The 22,370-nt window shown below is 31.7% G+C and overlaps 1 protein-coding gene and 1 long non-coding RNA gene across 4 annotated transcripts in view; one reads left to right on the top strand and one right to left on the bottom strand.

Moving 5' to 3' along the window:
- The window catches only part of LOC115881329 (protein draper), a 121,437-nt gene extending 99,636 nt beyond the window's left edge, over positions 1-21,801 (top strand). For 2 of the 3 annotated variants that reach the window (XM_030898766.1, XM_030898767.1), the window contains exons 6-16: positions 6,417-6,628; positions 8,119-8,360; positions 9,704-9,865; positions 10,640-10,804; positions 11,330-11,536; positions 11,781-11,936; positions 11,995-12,171; positions 12,678-13,004; positions 14,337-14,513; positions 14,660-14,788; positions 18,360-21,801. In XM_030898766.1, coding sequence (XP_030754626.1) covers positions 6,417-6,628; positions 8,119-8,360; positions 9,704-9,865; positions 10,640-10,804; positions 11,330-11,536; positions 11,781-11,936; positions 11,995-12,171; positions 12,678-13,004; positions 14,337-14,513; positions 14,660-14,788; positions 18,360-18,487 — 2,082 coding nt within the window. In that variant the 3' untranslated portion in view covers positions 18,488-21,801. Of the gene's footprint in view, positions 1-6,416; positions 6,629-8,118; positions 8,361-9,703; positions 9,866-10,639; positions 10,805-11,329; positions 11,537-11,780; positions 11,937-11,994; positions 12,172-12,677; positions 13,005-14,336; positions 14,514-14,659; positions 14,789-14,872; positions 14,898-18,359 lie in introns of all 3 variants that reach the window. The other variant, XM_030898768.1, reaches the window with a different exon arrangement.
- LOC115881332 lies at positions 2,543-4,166 on the bottom strand. The gene is made up of 3 exons (XR_004050027.1): positions 3,822-4,166; positions 3,250-3,462; positions 2,543-3,130 (listed from the first exon to the last, which is right to left on the bottom strand). It is a non-coding gene; the product is annotated as an uncharacterized LOC115881332 (long non-coding RNA).
- Positions 21,802-22,370: the final 569 nt, after the last annotated feature.

The raw sequence follows: 22,370 nt of genomic DNA, 5'->3' as shown, positions 1-22,370 counted from the left end.
ACATCGTAAAATACTATTTTTGTAGCATTCTGAACGAGGATTCAAGTTAAACTTTTTAGAAAATAATTTAAAGGAAAAATGAACCTGCTCGCAGATGCTTGTTCCGAGTAAATCCTAGAGCTCTATGATTTGCTTTTATAAACTCTGGCACATGATGCAGAATTGCATGAATCTTTGGAGTTATCTTAATACCTAAGTTGAGTATTTCCAATCTAAATTGTTCGATGTCATGTTCAAAATGTTTGTTTAGTGCTTGACCATACAACTCGAAACTACTTGATTGAATGCAGAAAACACTGCAATATATTTATTCCTAAAAAAAAGATGTTTAGGTTTTTGCTTCTAAAAACTTTGAATAGGATTCTTTACCGGGCGATATCGTCTTCAAAATATCCACTTTCTTTAAAAGTTGTCTGGCGTTATTTCCGTTACATTTTCCATAATGATCTAGATTCAATCCTGCTTTTTTTATCCAATCTGTTGCAACATTGGTATTCTCCAATTCAAGACAATCAAATAGTTTTTGAACCACACCTAACAAAATGTGAAGCTCAGGAGGGGGAATATACTTTAAGACAGGTGTTTCTTCGTCGCCAATGATTAAAGGTATGTTTATACAGTTTTCTAAAAAATAATTGCCCTTTTTTATATGGTTCATTGTACAACAGTTTAAAAAATACAAAAAAAATATTTCAAACAAAAACGCTTACTAAAATCTTTGGCTTTTGTTATATTTCCTCCAGATTGTTGCCATAAATTTGTATTTTCTGTAATACTTTTTATATTTCTGAATGATCCTTTAATTTCCATTTCCTTTATACATTTACATCACACCATGGGCAAGTGTGAGTGGATGAATTTGACTGAAGACCAAGGAGAATCATAATAAGCTTAAAGTCAGCGGCAAAAGTATAGGAACAAATTCCACATATGGACTGCAGATCTAACGTCTCAAAGAGGATTTTAATGTTAGCATAAGATTCAGACAACTTTGGTCCTAAGCCAATTATGAATAGTTTATTAATTCCAGCACTTTTATATTTCTTGAAATATTCGGGATCATTTTCAAGGAGCACATTCAGACAAACTTTAAGTGATCCACCACCACTATCAATGCCAATTTTTAGATGAAAATCTTCAGGTAATTCTCTAATTTCCAAAATATATGATAGAAGACCAGATAAATCTGAGCAGTATACAAAAATTAATATTAACTGAATTAACATTTTTCCTTTAAATTGTTTTCTAAAATGTTTAACTTGAATTCTAGTTCAGAATGCTACCAAAATAGTCTTTTACGATGTATTTGTTGTTATAATAGTCCACGTATTTTAGATTTGTGTTGTACTTAGCTTTAGTTAAATTTAGCGATAAAACCACTTAGTTAGGGAAGAATTATAATTATTCTAACTTATTAGTTAATATTTTTATGCTAAATAAAACATACAGCTGTAATATGATTTTTTTGACAAATTATTGTTTCAGTTTTTGGTCTCAAAATTCAAAGTCACGGTACGCCACTGGATCTATGGAAATGATTTAGTTGCTCGATGATTTTGAAAGAACGCATTATGGCCATTAAAAAATTACTAATTTTACAATTTATATATTTTTTATTTTGAATCATATAAAAACCGAACAGTGCTCGGATGATGTGGATGCATCCTCATTGTCATTTGATTTGGGGTTATAATTTTATTGACAGACATCGATCATCGATCAATGTCAGAATTAGAATTCAAATTTTATTATTGCATAAATGCCAAATATTTAAATAAAACGAACAAGCGTTTATTGCTAAGCTTATAAATTATTTTTCTCGAGAAAGAGACGCTGGTAGGACACTCTTGCCGTGGACGCTTTATAATATGATGATCCTATGTAAAATACAAATTGATAGCGTTTTAAATTTAAATAATACAGCGGGTTGCTGATGCTTTAGAAATAGGAATTTCAATAGTTCAAAGGCCTGGAATTAAAGGGATCGTAACTCGTTCAAGAAAAAATGGACAAATGGCGAAAAAACGGAACTCGTTCAATCAATAATATAGGAACCTTAGACAAGGAAAGAGAAAGGACGAGTAACACAAACGAAATTTTGTGACAGTTTGCCACCACGCAACTTGACGCATAGCCGTATCCTAAGGGTATAATACGTTATTGAAGATGTGCCAACAAAACAGTTTTATTTCAATTTTTATTAATAATTTTAAAGATTGATTATAATATTATTAATAATAATAACATTTGCAGTATACTTTAACAATATAATGACACAAAAGATTTTAAAATATCATTTTATCGATATATTGGAGAGTATGGCATTTTAATTTTATAATTAATAATTATATAGTTATTGAAAAAAAAATGCAAAAACTAATGGTTTTATTTATTTTAACTTCGATTTTTTAGACTTCCTGTACATTTTAACCTTTTTATAAGCTTCTCAAAGAAAACAATGAGATATAGTTTAAAAATATATTCAAATGTTTACAACAAATAATAAAGTTATTTTCTAATAAACTTAAAAATTAAAATTAGCTGTTCCTTACAGATAAAAAAATAGATTTCGTTAGAGGGTTTTGAACAGGATATAGCTGAGTATGTTATTTCAGGCCTCGCTCATCTTCGTTACGAAAACATAGATTTTGTTGAAGTACATATTTTGAAACAACCAATTCTGTTAGAAAATAAAACTTACTTATTTAGTAGTGTGCTAATATGCTAATGATATATAGCTAGTGACAACAACAACAATAATAATAACAATAAAACAACACTAATGATACTAAATCTATTATTATGTTTAAATTAAACTTACAAACATCAGTAAAATTTAACCTGGTAAATTAGCAATAACATTAGATTGTTCTAAAGATAAAAGATTATTGTCTGTTGATTTTTTGATACCTTCTTTTAACGATATCACTTTATTCCTGTTGCGTTTCGCTTTTTGTCCTAACACTCTCACCCTATTTGTTTGTCTTTTCCTTTTGTTCTGTTGTTTAAACAATTGTCTTCTCAGTTTTTTCTTCCTTGGAGTATCCTCTAAATCTGGGTCGATGTCACTCCCTTCGGTTCTCATACTGGTTGACGGTTCACCAATTTCTTCTCGAGGACGTTTTGTTGCCTAGAATAATCAGATTATATAAGTGCTTGATGTTCAGTTAAGACGGATTTATAGAAGAATCATTGTAAAAAAATATAAATAACAATAATGCAGCGTTACTGAAACATAGTTGGTCTTACCCTTTTTATTTGAGGTTTTTTCTGCAAATATTTTGGTAAAGCCTCAAATATGGTAGGGATTACTTCATCCAATAGACGAGTCCTATCCCCAATATGATAGAACAAACATTCTTTAAAATGCTTTGAGCAAATTTTATCATGTTTAGTGGGCCCAATCTGGCAAAATACATGTTTTTAATACAAACAGCACGTCTTTTTACATCCTTGGGAAATCTAAAAAAAGGTATTATTAGAACCTAAATGTAAGTATAGAATAATAGAGAGTGCTATGCTTACATATCAAGAAGCAAAGTTCTCTACTCTTTGTCAGAAGTATACATTTAGCACGTATTCTATTTAATGAGGTTAGAAGTTACCCACGCCACTGGAAAACCTTGCTTAGACTAGCATAATTTTTTTCCTTATGAAGATAACATGAATGAAAACAATAATGAACGGTATTAAAATTGGCTGAGTAGCTTCTTTTAGAGATAAATATTATAGCGTGTAAATGTTTACTTTCAAAATATACTATTAGCATAGAAAATTTAAAAAATATTAGTCGCTTACAAATACAACTGTTTAATTCGTACCTATGAAACGTAATTCCCGGTTCTTTTTTCGTATTCCGAGATTGACAACCATAAGCACAACAATTAACCATCGTGAAACACTAAAAATATTCTAGTCTATCAGTCAAAATTAAAGCACAAAGCCATAAAAAAACTCTAATGCCACCACAAATGTTTGCCACCTTAAAATGGCGTCCACTCGAATTTCGATCACAAGCGCATGCCATTAGCAGAAAGACGTGTTATTTGTCCTTTCTCTTTCCTTGTCTAAGATAGGAACGTACTTAACATTTTCTAAACAATATGAACTGATCTCAGATACACCCTAAAACTCATATTTGACAAATAATGATGTCGTAACGATGAACGATGTGTGAATGAAACAGTCTTTAAGAATTCAACATTAAGAATTGTTTTTTTTATAATAATTGTATGTAAAATTTAGACATTTTGTTAAATTTTTTTAGTTATGCTTATTACTACCATTTATTTTGTGAATAAATTTGCATTTAGTATATGCTTTTAAATAAACACACAAATATACAGATTTTTTTAATAATTAATTTTTATTTTGGTTAATTTGTATTGTCAATTTTTCTACAAATCATTATTTCAAAAAAAAAAATGTATTTAGGAAAAGTTTATGAATATTTTAATGGAATGTTATTGACTGATAAATATATATGTTTTTAATTTGTTTAGTAAAATAAAAATTTGTATTTGATTTTTTATTACATTGTTATGAGCATACTGTTGTATATTTATCGCCTTATTTAAAATAATAAAATAAAAAAGTTGGTAAAGTCTAGATATGGCCTACTTTACGTGGAGTCCGAACCGCGGTTCTCAGCCGTATAATGGCCCACCGACTTAGCGAGTGTCTAAATCCACTCTTAGTGTACGGACACAACGGAGCGCCAATCATCGCTCTGACCATAGTATCGCCCCATAGCTCCGCTAACTCAAAAAAATTAGCACACATAATTAGATCTGTGCGGTCACATCAAAGCGCCGATCATCGCTCCGCACATAGTTTGATGCTAAGGTCTGGTAGGTGGTGCCTGGGTAGAAACTGAGCTTAGTATTTTTTTACCTTCGACCAGTGTACATTTCATTGAATCGCCGTTATGGATAAAGAAAAATTACTCGGGCAAGTGTTTGTTCGCGAACCTATTGGAATAAAAGAGACAAAAATCATCACAACTGTATTATTTTGAATAAATTGTGGAAGGAAGTTGCAAAGGAGTGCGATGTATTATTTTAACACTTATTACTTTGACACTTTTTTTTCTAGGAACCACATTTTAGCACTTGAATTCAGAATAATATCATCTTCACCCGAAGAAGAAAATGTCGAATTACGAAATATCCATGATTTTGGGACAACTGTTCTTGCTTAACTGGTGCAAAAGTACGTTGTTGCGGGCCTCGATTTGACCATATGTGTGCGTGGGTCGGAGCGAGGCTTAGCGCAAGGGTACTATGCTATGGTCGAGGGTCATTGGTCCCCGTTGTGTCCGTACCCTTACTCGTGAAATCTCCTTCGCAAGTATCTGCCACTGCACATAAAATATATTTAGTTTTTAACGTTTAAATTATATGAACATTATTTTTAATATGTTTTAGCTGACCATGCAATAGGTATGGTAGGCTATTAAGATCGGCAATTTTTTTTTAATTTCACTCAAAATGAGTTATTTGGGTCATAAATGACCTAAATACAAAATATTTTCATGGTGTCTGTCTGTCTGTCTGTAACATGCTAACTCAAAAACCGCTAAACCGCTTTTAACCAAATGTGGCACAAAAATACTGTGGCACGCGAGAATCTGGCTATTAGTTTTTGGTGGGGGTGGGGGTATGGGAGGGGGTTAAAAATTTAAAAAAATTGAAAATTCCAAAATTACAGTAGCTAGCGAAACGCGGTTTTCAATTTAAGATTAGGAATAAGATTTGCAATAAAATTTGTAATAACATCAAAATCAGTCAGTCGCAGTTTTTGAGATAAAAAAAAATGGAAAAATTCCTTTACTTTGAAACTAAAAGAACTGCCTACCAACTTTTTATTAACATATTTTAGTATGGGCGGCTATACGTGCCTCCCGGCGCCAATTTTTATTATCTTATACTAGCCCTGGTCACTTTATTTCCGTGGTCTGTACTTTAATGCATACGACCAGTTGACAGACAAAGAGATAAAATAAAAAGCGCCATACAGTGTTGCCGGTTCGTACAAGAAATAAAATCAATCAGTTCAAACCCTAGATGTGCGGTTTGAAATTTTGATGCAATTTTTGTAGGCAATACCGCATAGAAGAAATGCATCAACCTAACTTTTATCTCTTTTTAATACATTTGATTTTTCATTTACGCGGTCTACATCACTGTCTTACACGTTAAAATCCAGACCACGCAGTTTTGATGGCCAGACTAGTATATATATACTATCTTGGCTTCTATATAGTTCCTGTTTGGAACTAGATGCCAAGATAGTACCGGAAGTAAATTTTAAATATTTTCAGAACATAAACAAATAGAATAAGGGGAATAATGTTATATTACCACAGAATTATCATTTTTGTATGACCTCATCAATATTTTGTGATTTTTTTCTAGTGTTTGGATACCTGCCCAGACGGTAAATGGGGTCTGAATTGTAAAGAAAATTGCTCATGTCAAAATAACGCTCAGTGCTCCAATAAAGATGGTTCATGTACGTGCACCAAGGGCTGGACTGGAAAGTATTGCGAAAAAAGAGCTTGTCCCGATGGGTTCTGGGGCCACAAATGCGAAAATACTTGCGAATGTCGTCCCACCAATACAGAAATGTAAGTTTGATGCCTATTCTAACCTAAAAACGTTATTTTCCAGTTTTTTGGATTTCCTAAATTTCTATAGTTAATTGAAATGAAAAATTAATATACTTTCCATTTTACCATTGTCATTTTTCTTGTCTACAAAACGACAAAGTTAATTTTCCAGTTTTTTTACTATTCAGTGACCTTTATAAATACAAATTGAATTACATAATAAAAGTAATAGTATACTGTTTGATTTTTTTTGGAGAAAATTAGCATTACTATTTAGAAATTATCAAAACAACGTTATCTTGTAACTCCTAACTGAGTCATTAGGGTACAGTTTATAACTCCACGAGTAGAGGAAAATAGCTTTTTTTATGCTAAGTTGATTAAAATCCGTTCATACTAAACAGATATATCAACATTTAAAAGTAAAAATGTTTGGCCTTCTCCTACCACATTAGTTTTGAAAATAGACTAAATTGGTCTAACTAGAAAATGGTCTAAAACAGTAAATCTCGTAATAGTTTGAAGAATTCAAAGCTAATAATTTTAAAACACCTCAGTTAGAAACATTTAAGGGAAGTTTAGATTGGAAGCAAGGGAAGCTTAGAAGGAAACAAGTTTAGATTGGAAAGTGCCCGTAAGGATAATGTAAATACTATTTGGCGCTATTCTTGCAACGGTCGCGACCCAAAGCTTTTGATAATTTCGGAGCGGTTCGGCTTTTTTCCGGAATTATGTCGCCAAATATTGCTTATTCAAATTTATTACTTTCTTTTATTTTTTTTAAATTAAATACAGTGTATTACATATATAAGAATCTTTATTTTATATAAGGACATTTATAACGACGTTATACCACGATCCACGATGGTTTTGCAGTTCACAGTTCACACAGCTTTTTAAGTTTTTAGTGCCACTTTTTCACAATTATCACGGGTTTGAGTCAGTAAAATTTAAATTAAACTTACTAATTTACTAACTTACTAATTAAGATAGCAATAATTACTTTGAAAATGGACGCTTTAAACACTTTTCGGTATTTTTTTCAATGAGTGCAGTATAAATTTTGAAAGATTTTATAATTTTTAAAGATTCTGACCTATGATTCTGACTTTTAGAAGAGAAAATTATTTCTGTTCTTGTTTATGGTTGTTCTTAGCAACCGCTATAGCAGCGCGAGATCCCGTACAACGTATGCACCCCAAAACAATTATAAGTTTTGGCGGAAAGCCGAGCATTCCAATCTAAACTTGTTTCTTTTATCTATGATTTGGAACATTTAAAATTGTTTAAAAAATTATTTGTAGACATCTTTATAAAAGAAAATAGCGTTTGAAAAAAAATAGCATCTTCTGTTCGGAGTGAAAATGACTTTTTGTGCCTCGCCTGTAATAATTTACTTCTAATAAAACAATATACTATTTTCCTTAACCTTTATCATTAATAGGTTCTAAGTTACAGTCGACGTCCTCTATGAATTGAACCTGTACCTACTTATTTTGTTTCTTAAGGTGCCATCCTTGGACCGGCGATTGCGATTGCAAACCCGGATGGAACAGCAAAGACTGTTCCCGACCCTGTCCTATTCTCACCTATGGCAAAGGCTGTTACGGTCTTTGTAAATGTAAAAACAACGCCCAATGTTCACCCTTGAACGGAACATGTATCTGTCCGCCGGGATTCACCGGAGACGAGTGCGAATTGCACTGTCCAGAGGGCAGCTTTGGAGAGGACTGCGCTCAGAAATGCGACTGTAAGTATCTTAGTTTCTGTAATAATTATTTTTTTAATACAACCCTCTAAGAAACTATACATTAGGAGCTCAAAAAAGTTGGCGCCAAATATATTAAATGAAGAGATTAAGTAAGGAGTCATATACTAAATAATATTTTTATATTCATTCTTTAAATATGGAAGCTACGTTTTTGTAACCATTTTTTTGTTAATTTTGTTTAACCTTTCTTGATACATTTGAATTGATTCGTTTTTCTATTGTTTGTTTTATATTATTTATTGTTTATTGAAGTGAAACTTCTTTACGCGCGCTGGGAGTTACAAGCGAGAGGAAAAGAGATAAGGACAGCCTACGGCTTAGAAAAATCGCCCGATTTAAATGAAATTTGGTGTGTTGATAGATTGGATCAAGGCCTACTTGCCCGTGTACGACACGGGTCACTGTGACAGTTAGTTTTGACGTAAGAAACGTCAAAATTTGATGTCGTCCGATCGCGACCAAATTTGGTGGGTAGGCTATGTGAGCGACGGTGTACAAGGTTTCACCCTACAAAGTTGGATACGACGGACGTTTCGTTTACATCTTCATCAGGGTGGGACTAAGTATTTGATATTGAGGAAAAATGTGTGTCGATTTCGGCATAATTGGGGAGGGGCTACAGGATGACCCTCTCGACTTTTCGAACCGATGTTTCTAAATCGACGAAATCATCAGGGTTTTTCTTAATTATGGATCAATTGGAGCTCAACCAAATTCGGCACGTAGATAGAGGTGCCCGAATGGAGTGCACAGACGGACAGACAGTCATTTTAATAGAAATTTTGTGAAAGTGGATCAAATCACTTATTAATTTTTGATTTATTACTTTTTCAATATTTCCAACTATACTTTTTCAAACATGTCCTTCAAATCCTTCAATTTAATAGCTGTTAGTAAGAAGTTTCACTTCAAATATGCGCACATAGTGCACACACAATTTTGTTATAACTGATTTTATGTAAAAATAAACTTGGTTACACTTAGTTTCTAGTAACAAAAATTGTTACTTGTGCTGTGTACGACCGTTCCTAGACTAAAGACTAGTTATAATGAATCTGAATTTTGGCCGTTTACTGCCAAAAAAATTGACGACAGATTTTAAAAAGTTACTGTACATAAATGGTTCGTTTACATTTTAGTTATATATTATATTGGGCCAAAACAAATCAGTGTATGTGGTTAGCTCATAGTCTCTTTGTTTCTTTTATACGTTATTATTTATATTTATTGACTCAATATATATATAAAATATTTAAGTGTTGGAGAGATTGTCAGATGGATGTTTCTTTCGGTATATTTAAAAAAAAATATAATTTTTACAGGTAAAAATGGTGCAGAATGTTCTTCGGAAACCGGCCAGTGTCAATGCCCTGCCGGATGGGAGGGCCAACAATGTGATAGGCCGTGCAGTAGTAACTCATTCGGTATATTATGCAATCAAAAATGCGTTTGTAAGAATGGAGCTTCCTGTAATCCCATTAACGGTTAGCATTACTAACGTATTATTTTTATTAATCTAAATTAAGCATGCATTTATGTAGTAATAATTAAAGTTTTGTGCAACGAAAGAAGGTATGATGTACGATAGGGATTATTGTCTGTTATTTTAATTCAGAGTTAGATATTTTCTCCCTTTTTTTGTTACCATACGTCGAAGTCGTCCCTTCTCTCTGCACAGCCTTAGGTTTATATGACGAAATCATTAATTTGCAAATCCCAATTGAGTAGCCCAAGGGCGTAAAGCCCGGAACTCGAGGTTCGCGAATGGAGGACAGCAAATATGTGTAGAGTTCGTTGTAAAGTGTTAAAACTAAAATTTAAAATTATATAGATTTCAAATATAAAACAAGTATTTTAGAAAACAATTTTTTGTATTATAGATGATTAACGTTTCAAAGAATTTTAAATCAACTCTAATAACTTTCTATTCTGACATCGTTTTCTTTGATCAGATGGTTCATTACACTCGATACCTTTTAACTAACAATCGATTCAATTTTCTGTCGGTCCAGCCTCTATATGTCATTTATTATAAATTGGTATAAAAACTTACACATTTATAAAATTTTGATGTTCAATAAAAGACGTTCTACATAAATTATTTCAACGATTGTTACATCCGATTCAAAAAAAATAGAAGTAGTTTAAAACTAGATAGTGTGTGATTTTTTTAATATTAGAATTAACTAGTTTTTTGCATGCTTTACATAAATGTTTTTTTTTGTTTTATTTTGCATGTTTTTGTTGTGTGTGTGCAGGAACATGTACTTGTGGCGCGGGCTATACAGGAGAGTTTTGCGAAAACCGTTGCGAGCAAGGTTATTTTGGAGTTAACTGCGAACAGGTTTGTCAGTGTCAAGAGGGCAACAACATCGGATGTGACTCTGTCACTGGAAAATGTATCTGTAAATCAGAATGGAAAGGTAGGAATACTTACTCCACATATTTTGTAGTGTTAAATAGCTTTTTAATAGTGTTGTTTCATTTGAACTACTTTTAAAATTGATGATTTTGATTTTACTATAATGCCTTATTAACTCAATAAAAGTCTTCTTTAATCTATAGATATTTCCAAACAAAGTTGTTTTTACGTTATTGATGCTTGAAAAAGCCTTTATTAGTAGTATTGCCACACACATTTGTCTATATGATAATTATAGGAAAAGGCAGTGACGAATTACAGCATTACAACTGAAATAGTAAATTAAAAATTCTTATTTCCTGTAAAAGGCTACTGAATTAATGAAAAACGGAGATTTTGAATAAAATTTCAATTTCATGTCACCTTAATGACTCATTTATCTATGTTACCATACAGTATAAGGTACGAAAACTTTCTTTGAAGATATCTGCTTATCCCTTACATCAATATAAAATTGACAGTAATGATGGCGACGCAGCTTTGTAGGCTTCTGCTAGATTATTATGTATTTATGTTATTTTTATAGGTATAATTTGCGAAACCCAATGCCCTGAAGGCAAGTACGGCGCCAGTTGCGATCAGGATTGTAACTGCAAGAATAACAGCTCGTGCGATCCAGAAACAGGATCTTGTTATTGTTCCAGAGGCTGGCAAGGAGACGATTGTTCTATTCCATGTGAAAATGGCTGGTATGGTATTGGATGCAGGCAGAAATGTCCAGATGTCTCTTCAGGTACCACTAAATTTTCTCTTTTATTTATTTTGGCAACTTAACAGTTTATTTCCAATATTTATTTATTGTTTAGTGCAGTTTCTTCATATCTTTTTCAAAATGTACTAAATTATATGTCTGTTAATATCTTATTATAGTGGCCAAAATTAGCAAAATCTTTTCATACAGATTAGAAAGGATAATATGAATTTTTTAAATGGTTTTTAATTCTTTTCAGTACTTTACTTTTTATTGATCTTTTCAGGAAACAGAACTTGCGATCATATAACCGGAGAGTACATTTGTCCACCTGGCTACTTAGGCTTAACTTGTAACCATCCCTGTTCTATTGGAACCTATGGTAAAAACTGTGAACAAAAATGTTCTTGTAAAAACGGAGCCGATTGCCATCATGTAACAGGTGCGAATTATTGTTAAATAAAACGACATATTGATTATATTTTAATATCATTTTTCAGGGGAATGTCAATGCTTGCCAGGTTGGATAGGCCGAAACTGTACAACTCCTTGCCCAGCAGGCAGTTTTGGAATGAATTGTAGTCAACACTGTAAGTGTCTAAACGATGGAGAATGTCGCAGAAACGATGGCGTTTGTAGATGCAAACCTGGATGGACAGGAACACAATGTACAGAAAGTAAGTTACTCTTTAATCTTATTGTTTTAATAAGTCTTGTAACGGAAATTTCGTTACATACCCACTGTACATTTGGCGCCCAACGTAGGGCGCCAAAAAAAAACGATCAAAATTTAACATTTTTAATTTAAAGTAATATCTTTTGAAGCTACTTGTTTACAATACTATGATTTAAATTTGTATTTTTAATAATAAAAAATAATAAAATAGAGTTAATGTGGAAGTAATAACTTAATGTAGAATTAAACTCTAATATTTTAACAGATTTAAAAAAGAAAGTAAAAAATATCATTGTGTGGATTTGCAACACAACTACAAATCAAAATTACGGCAACGCAGAATTAGATGCGCTAGAATATTATTCTTTAGTAACACCCCTTGTCATAGTTTTCGAGCGCCAAACTACTAAAAAATAAAATGAAAATTTATTGTTATATGTGATGTTATTTCATTATATCAATTACTTGTATTGATTCTTTTTTGTGATTTGCATTTTTCGTTTTCAGTTTGCCCTGAAGGATATTACGGAGACCACTGCATGCAACCCTGCGAGTGTTTGAACGACAATTTCTTGTGCCATGCCGCCGAAGGGTGCATTTGTAAGCACGGCTTTACTGGCGACAAGTGCGACGAATCGAACATTTTGCAGCGATTACAGAATCCCGACGACGCGAATTCCAGTTATGGAGTCGTTCTCGGGGTCGTTATGGTGTTCATTATTTTCGGAGCGGTAGTGGTGCTACTTATCTTTTACTACAAACGAAGAGTTTCCAATCTCAAAACGGAAATTGCTCACGTGCAATATATTGCAGATCCAAGCGGATTTCCGCCTGGTAAGTAAAAATAGGGATTACAGAACAATGCATTATTTGTCTCTAGCTATTATTCATTGTGTACACAATACATTCTATTGTGTAGAGTGAGTGGAAGTGGTGGGGATTAATCACCGCGACTTTAAAGATCTATAGTGTCCCTCTTTCTTAAGTTATAACTCATATACAGTCTATAACCCATAATACATGGGGTTATTCCTGTTTTAGAAGAGACAGAGGACTGTGGGATTTGGCCTTCCATGTCCTTCATATTCGAGGAACTTGTCTCCAGCTGAGGTACCCGTGAGGTGGAGGCTGGAGGATCTGTCTCTATTTTCTCGATCTCTTTATCTTGGTCTCTCCTTAGACTGATACCGATGTTCTCCCGAATCTAGAGGATAATCTCTGTTTCTATTGCCTGTCTTTCTCTATTGCTACCTTGGATTTGAGGCAGTTCCTATTGTGAGGACCAGTAGCTTATGTGCAAGTGCCAGTTGCCTCTCCTTTAGTTACCTTTGGAGTTGTTTCCTTCGAACTTGCACTGTTTATGTACACAATATTGTTACGGACTCCGTGGTTCCGTAGTTAATTTTTTTATTCTAAGTTTGTGCACACTGACGTATACCCGTGCCGCCATTGACATCAACACACTTAACTAATTTAGTATACAGCTAAAATCTACAATACACTACTTAATAACACCACAAAAAAATCACAATAACGACTAACTATTAATTTCCAATCATTTCCGACTGATTTCTTGCGATTTCACTATTTATTCAGAAACCGAATGTTCTGCCTTGAAAGCTTCTTGTATACCCACACGCGTCACTTCTAGCTTGTCTTAGAAGATACGTTTCCTTCTGTACATTTCCATTCTAGCAATTTCTATTAGATATATTCAGTTCCACCTAACTTATCCAAGAAATGCCGCCTTTTTTTGGTGGTTTCCGCCTAGACGCTAAGAGATGGTGCTCGACACGCTTTCACTGCGTGTATCGGTTTCTTGCTGAGAGATATCGTAGACAGTTATTCTACCCCCAGTAACAATATGTTTATCTCGGAATTTATTATTGGAGCAACATTTTGACATTCCGTGTTACACAAATTCGAAGGAACGAATGAGAAATTAAAAATCGACAAAAGTTATTAGTTATACTGGTTGAAGACTAAACTTTTAAAATAAAATATTGTATTTATATTCTGATTAATGGTGTGGATATACTCAGTGTTTTGTACTCAGAAGAATATTAAAAATCTAAACCCAAGATCACCTAACTAACAAAAATTACTAATAACATATGTAATGTTATTTAAATTATAATGTTATTAAAGTTATTCTTTTTATTTCAGATCGGAACCATTTCGACAATCCTTCTTATACATATCCTACAATTTTGAAACGCGACAATGAAACGTTGCTCAACAACTCTAATAGAATAGTAAATAATTTGAAGTCTTCTAATGCGGACAGGGCCAGGCTGGGAATAGCTTGTTGTTCGACAGACGATGAAGAATACCCAATAAAAAGTAAGTAAAGGTCAAAATGTCGACTCCCATGTCTATTTCGACCGTCGCGAAGATTTACTTTATATTTTATTTAATTTTGTGATGTTAATATTGACTCAATTATAATTATTTTATATACTAAGTTTTGAGAATTTTGTTATTTATAGATGGATATACTTTTGAAGAGTTTAACAGATTGAAAAACAAAGACGCTGATGCTACTAATCCAAATATTTATCACAGTATCGACAAACAACTGGATCACGTTTACGATGAAATTCAGCAAAAAGATATAGGTAAGAAAATATTTCTGATTTGTTTGTAATTAGAAACTTTAGGAAAGCATGAAGAACAATATTTAATATGCGTTTTCTATGTAGGAATTATCAAATGGAAATAATCCAAGTAAGTCGTTTGTGGCATTTTAAGCGCACATTCTGTATAATGATTGTTTTACACCTGTTTGTTTTTCTTCAATCTTGCATGCACTTAAATATTCTGCTCTTCTTATTTCGACTTTTTAATGCGCTTATTTTGTTTACTGTTGTTTTAATGTAAATAGTTATTGCTTTAAAAATATTTTAATTTAATTAAAATAAACTTCAAATTTTTAGATATAATAACTCTTATAAATCTGTAAGTTTCATTCAATAGTATTTTTTCTAATAAATATGCGTGATGGTAACTTCTATACATAAATGTAATGAATACCACATGCATGTACTGTATGATCCCAAATTAAAGAGCGCCAAGTTGGCTTGGAAATGGCGGTCGATGATATTCATCATATAAAATGACAACAATCGTCGTTTCCAAGTCAACTTTAACAACATTTTTGCGATTGTATCGTATATAAATCAGCTTTAGGTAATATTATAAAAGAAATGCTTTTCTTTAAATCATTTTTTACGAAACTAATGGCTAAAGCAAAATCTATAATAAATGCATTGTATCTTACCCACCAGTGTTTAAAAACAAATCTTAAATAACAAAAAATAGAAACATGTTACATAAAGTTAGTTGTTAGTGAGTTGAATTTTAAAAATACAACAGAAGAATAAATACTGGAAAAAATCAAGAAATTTCCTGTTTTGACTAATTAAAATATTAATATATTGTTAGTACGCTATATCCCATACTGTTAATTTCGTGTTATTATTGTAATTTCTTAATGGCGTTTTTTTGTTTCATCATTAACCAAACAACTAACTTAAATTGATTAACCATTAATATTTTTATGTTGTATGAAAATCTCAGTCGGTTGTAGAATGTAGAATGTTTAGGAGGGGAGTTAATCACCGCGACCTTACAGATCTATTGTGTTCCCCTTTCTTGAGTTATAACGAGTTATAACTTATCATAAGTCTTAGGGCTTTAACTAAAGCCAGTATCTGAGACGGCTCCACAGAAGCCAACTCTCCATCCTCGACATCCTCGACAACCTCGACAGCCATTACCAAAATTCATGGCACGAATGGTCGTCGTCACGGGGCACTCAGTGATAAGGTGTTCTGGTGATCTCAGTCGGTTATTTCATCTACTCTTTATTTCATGTCCCTAATGATTTTAAAATACTACCGTTCTGAAAATGGAAATTGGAAAATTTTGAAATAATGCCATCTACTAACAAACTTATTACAATACCATTTATCGCTTCATGAGTAGAGCAAAAAAATCTCTATTTTTCGATACCAAGTTGATTAAAATCGTTTTATCCAAAACAAAACATTTGAATATAAAAATATTTAACATTCCACACCACTTTATTTTCGAAAATATACGAAAATGGTCTTGAACAAAAAAGTGCCTAATGGGTTAAAAAAAACAGCGTTTATATTTCCATCCTAACATCGCTAGGAAAATTTAAGAAAAAATTGTAATTTTCTATTTTGTGTTGCTCTTGCTATATACAGACCGGACCACCGTAGTAGTAACATAGGCAGAACCGGACGAAGTAGCGTATACCCGTCCGCAGGATAATAAGCAGGCGAAAAAATGCCATAAAATAAAAATAGGTAGATATGTGATAAGAATGTTTCATAATTTGTATTTATTCGTGTTTTAATAGCCAAAACGAATACATAGATTCTCGCGACAGTTCTCGTGTAAAATTTATTTTTTAAGTAAAATAATGGATGTTTACGAAGTTCGTGAGAAAATTCAAATTGTAAAATGGTATTTCCAAAATAGGTCTTATCGGGATATACAAACAATTTTTCCACAAACTTTTGTAAACAGGCCAATTCTATCTTTACCTACTATATCAAGAGTTATTAATAATTTTGAAACACATGGGTGCGTATCCCCACAAAAACACAATGTTGATGTGTTGATTAATGAGAGAACAGGAGTTAAAGCAAGTGTTTAACCGTTTAATTAGTGAACATGGAACTATTTTGTGATCCGCTAGATGACCAGATCTTTCTCCCAATGATTTCTTTTTGTGGGGTTATGTAAAACCCAAAGTGTATGGTCATAATAGGGCTAATAATCTGGATGAGCTTCAAGTAAAAATACGAGAGGCTTTCCAAACTATTAGCCCTAATATGTTAGCCAATGTCAGACGGGGATTTTACGACCGCCTAGGCTTCTGTCTAGCACAAGAAGGTGGTCTTTTTCAACACTTGTTATAACTTTTTTTTATTTAGAGTAATATTTTAGTTTTTTTTGGGTTCAGAGAATTTATTTATTTTTAGTTTTGGCTTGTAAACACACTCAAATAATAAAGATTTAAGTATTTTTATTTTAAATGTTACCTTAAGTGAAGGTAAACACTTAAAATGAAAATAATAAATACTCGGCACTCCTCGCGTCGTATTCCTAGTCTGTCACGACCGACCCGTCCAATCACAACTGCAACTTCGTACTGCCTGACTAGCCGGCAGTGAATCTCGAATACGAACTGTTACTAGTAGCCTGGTCTTCTCTGTATATAGTTGCTCTTGCTATGTGTATATTCGAAGAAAACTTGGCGTCTGGAAGTTTTTTGACATGGGAAATTTGATTTCGATATCAATATGACTACTACTTGTTGGGGGCGCTACCTACATATCTTTAACTGGTTTGAAAGTTAATAACTTTTCATCCGTGCCTGTATAAAATTGTTGAGCGAATTATAGGCTATGAGTAATGGTTCTCGAGATATTTGGAATTGAAATAATCGATACATGTCATCATTGGCAAAAATTGAACATGTTGTTAAGATATTAGATTAAGTTATTAATTAGATTGAAATCATAAATTTGAAATGTTTTTGTGCCAAAGGTTCAACAGAAATTGTTTTATCATAATTTCTTCTAGAAAAAATTATGATATATGTATATAATTTAAAAAAAAAAGATTTCCAAATTTATAATTTCAGTCAACTAGTCAACATGTTTATTTTTTATTAATAATTAATATGACATGTATTGATAATTTACAATCCAAATATCTTGAGAACTTAAGAAATGTACATTTATTCTCTCAGTACTTTTATACAGGTGTGGAAGAAAAATTACTCTTCAAACCAGTTCAAAAATATGTAGGTGGCGCTCCTTGCAAGTTCAAGTCATTGACATTGAAATCAATGATTTCAAAAATTATTTTGAAAAATTGAAATAAAAATGAAACTTCTGCACCCTGTATCTCCAAAACGATGCATTTTAAGACATACATTTATTCGAACTTTTTTACTTATATTTATCTGCTATATATGCTGTAGAAGTTTCCTGAATACAATTCCGACTACCCTGTATGTTGGTAATATTGAATTAGTTTTGTGATAGAGTTAAGCAAAGTAGAAAAAAAAACTATAGAACCTAGGCTATCTAATATAAAAATAATATTATACAATAGGTATAGATAATACTGTTTTGATTGTTATAGAATTGGAATATGATCATTTGGACTATACAAGGCCTGTGAACACCATAAAACCGCACTATCAGAAAATGTCTTCCCCATTTGGTTCGAGGGATCTCGTCAAGAGTGATAAATCAGACGTAGATGAGTGAAAATTAGTAATTCGTCAGTTTGTGAGTTTGCCATTCTCATTTTTTTACGTGAATTCGGTTTTCATAAACTTATAGCCGTCTATGTTCATGCTCAAGAAAATTTATTCGATTTTATAATGTCTTATCATTCTTAAGGGCCAAAAGTGCTTACACGGGAGTAAGCATCTCAAAATATATTGCAATCTGTGAAAATAAAGTTAGATAACTGTTAAAATGATCCATATGACAACATTCTCTAATTTTAACTTAATGATTGGTATGCGGGGCGGTTATACAAACAAAGGAGAATAATATTTTAACAGTCAGCTGTAGAGACTTTCAGTGATTTCCTATCATATCATTTGTTAAATCATAATTCTTAGATATTGATTATAAAAATATGTATTTAATTGGACCTTAATAGTTTATTAGAAGAAGCACAGGCTTGTCAGATGTATTAAACGTCGCAATATTCAAAATAAAAAAAGTACTTTAGGTTGGAACCTTTCGTTTTACAAAAGAAAATTATGTATTGCACTAAACACTCTATGGTTACATTGAGTACATGTTGCGCTATCCATATTAGCATTATCAGCAAAAGATTAAAATTAAAGAATTGATTTAAGAAGAATTAATTAAACTATAGTATGCTAGAAATATTATATTGCAACCACAGTTCGAAATTTCAACCTTATTTATATCTGATTAACTTTTGGTAGTTTGTGGTTCCTTTAGAACATAAAATTTTATACTTAGCTACAATATAAGACATGGAAAACCATTAAAATAATACCTTTGTAGCGTGTTCAATTCTTGAAAAAGCCTGGGTGAAACAGAACTATGATTTTTTTTTGGAATATGCCACTGCGTTAGATTCCAAATGTGCCAGCTTGTCAGCGACTCGTTAACAAGTTTACCAATCGGAAGCAGAAAACAAAAAAGATAAAAACTATTAAAAATATCTAAATGTAATTACTTAAACGTCAAAAAGAACACGTCAGTTTTTTTAGCATAGATACGTGTATTAAAAATGTATTTATGTATTCAGAACTTGAAAACTAACAAACGATCCCAACAGCGCTTTTAGATGGAGCGGACCGTCCGCGCGGATGTTTTTTCAAGATAGCCATTGCCGAACTCATCCGGACGGAGCATACGCGAACCATGTGAAATTGTTCATATAAATTCATAGTACTTGCTGGAAGTCGCGGACGCTCCGCTCCATCTGAAAGCACTGTAACGCAGTGGCATTTTACAAAAAATAACTTATTTCTTAGATTTCTGTTTCAGTGTTGAAATACCTGGCTCTTTTCTGGAAAAGATTTGGGAAGTATTGTTATGTGCTCATTTTATCTTAATATTAATAGAAACTATTCAGAGGTATATGAAATTTTAGCATTCATAGAGTTAAGATTTTAATATGTATTTTAAAGCGTGTGAGTTTTCCTGAATTATTAGATAAGTTTTAAGTGTACATATAACATTTTATAAAATATCGCTGATTCTTAAGCGGTTTATAGATTGTATCATTGATTAAAAAGTAATAATTAAAAGTACAATATTCTTTTTAACTATTTTTTCTTGTCTACTGGGTGTACCAAAAACTTCACAATTAAGCTTGATTTTCATGCATCCGTTATCCGACGATACGATGATACGATATTAATTTTATTGGTTGAATTTAAAGCCAATCAAAGTCTTTAACCAATCAAAGTCTTTAAATTCAACCAATAAAATTAATATCGTATCATCCTATCGTCGGACAACGGATGCATGAAAATCAAGCTTTATTGAAAAGTTATTGAAAAAAGTTTGTACGAAATTTTTTCAACATGTCCAATAACAAAAAAAAATCTGACTTATGTCAGAGGCAACTGTGAGATGTTAAATTCCAAAAATCCTCCCTACGACAAAGTAGAATTTAAAGACAAAATATCGAAAAAAGTCAAAGAGAAAAGTTATTCAGATTTTGATTTATGACTATGTATCTATCTTTGTAATTATACAGGGACTTCCAAACATTGTTGCTACGATATTTTTATTTTATATCGATATTTTCTCACCTAACCCCACTTATTTCATATTGAGACAATTTTAGTCCTTTGCCCACACATCGGTTGTCGAATGGCGTATGTCAAAATTTTCAATATATATATTCGTTATCTATGGTCAAAATATTGTTATTTGCTATTGGGTATGATTAGGAAATTCTGCATTAACTTATTTTTAGAATTTTTTATTTATTGCGAACTTTTTGGAACACTCTGTATAAGCTTTACTCAGATTTTAAGATTTTACTTTTGTGCAATTACATACCTTTATATACTGAACACAGAATATAATAAAATATTTTTGTGCGTTACAACTTCATGTAAAATAATTATATAGGGTTTTTGGGGTTAATACAGAAATCTTTATTTAAATTAAGTCATTCTTTCAAATATTTTTTTTGTTTGTTGTAATAGTCTAGGGTGTTTATCGTCCTATATTTTATCTATCAAAATTTATAAGATATTTGTAATATTTTTTTACCAAAAACCCTGTATATAATCGACATACTTTTGTGTAATATTGACATGTATTTTTAATGTGTCCCAGGTATATTTTTATCTTACCCGACACTGTGATATTTTTCCATTTTTTATTTGACAAAAACATTAAATTTGAAATAACTTTATTTAAAAAAATTATTTTATTTATACACTTTTTACTTGTAAAGGGAACAAGGTACATGTGCCAAATTTGCCTATTTTGAAACGATTATATTAATGTATAATGTGACGTACTGTGTATTTTTGATATGAGAAAAAAGTGTTGTGGCAAATATTAAAATAAATAATTATATACGTTTTTAAAAATAATTTTTAAAATTACTATAATACGTTGTTCTATCTCGAATATATATAAAGAAAGATCAAGAAATATAATGTATTTAGGAGTTAACTGTAATACAAACTAGGTTATAATTTTCATCATACTTTTATAACTAATCATACTATGTACATGTTAAAGTATTCACTGCCTATGCTTTAGAAAAGTCATCATATTGTGGAGTATCTCAAAGTAAGTCTTTCAGTATTTGAATTTATTTATAAACAAATTAATTAATTACTTTAAACGTTTTCTAGAATTTTATAGAAAATTACCCATTTTTATGGTGGGTTCATACAACGAAATAAAATAAGATAAACTAACTTAAGAAAGTTAGATGTATGGAACATTGTAGATGCCTTCGTACAATCAAAATAAAATAACAAATAAAATAACAGTTGGTTATCTTTTAACTTTTTATTTTATTTTATGTGAAAAAGGCTTTGGCGCATGCTTCACTGTTTTTTAATTATAACATGCAAATATTTTCATTTTTATTTTATTTTAAACATTTTTATAGTATAAACTTTGGCATAAATTTATAATATATTATGCATCAAATAAAATCAGCATACTATAGATAGTAAAATTACAATAAACAATCAATATACTCAACTTTTATCCAGCTTCATCGTACAGCGCACCAGCAAATACCGTATGATAGAAAAAACGGCGTCCAGTTGGTTGAGAAATGTTTATCGATGACATTTCCCATATAAATTTGCAATAAAATGACAGCGTTCTTCATTTCATAGCTATCGCTGACGCCGTTTTTTTTTCGATCACACGATATATATTTCTAATTCTATTTTATTTGGCTGCCTGAACCCACCATTATACTGGGTGGCGCATCGTCGTTGGAAACAGGAAATTGCATGCAAATTTTGAACTGTCCAGATATTGGCTCCCCTGTTAATTTTACAGCGAATTTGTAAATAGGTTTTTTAAAGGACTGCTTTTTTATATTGAATACATATGCCAAAGTTGAACAATTTTGGAAAAGCCGATTTTAAGTTATTTAACCAAAACTGCA

The sequence above is a fragment of the Sitophilus oryzae genome, unplaced genomic scaffold (genome assembly GCF_002938485.1).
Source record: "Sitophilus oryzae breed Bouriz unplaced genomic scaffold, Soryzae_2.0 scaffold_1716_pilon_pilon, whole genome shotgun sequence".
In the NCBI taxonomy this organism is placed as follows: Eukaryota; Metazoa; Arthropoda; class Insecta; order Coleoptera; family Curculionidae; genus Sitophilus; species Sitophilus oryzae.
This window is presented reverse-complemented; position numbering and strand designations above follow the sequence as displayed.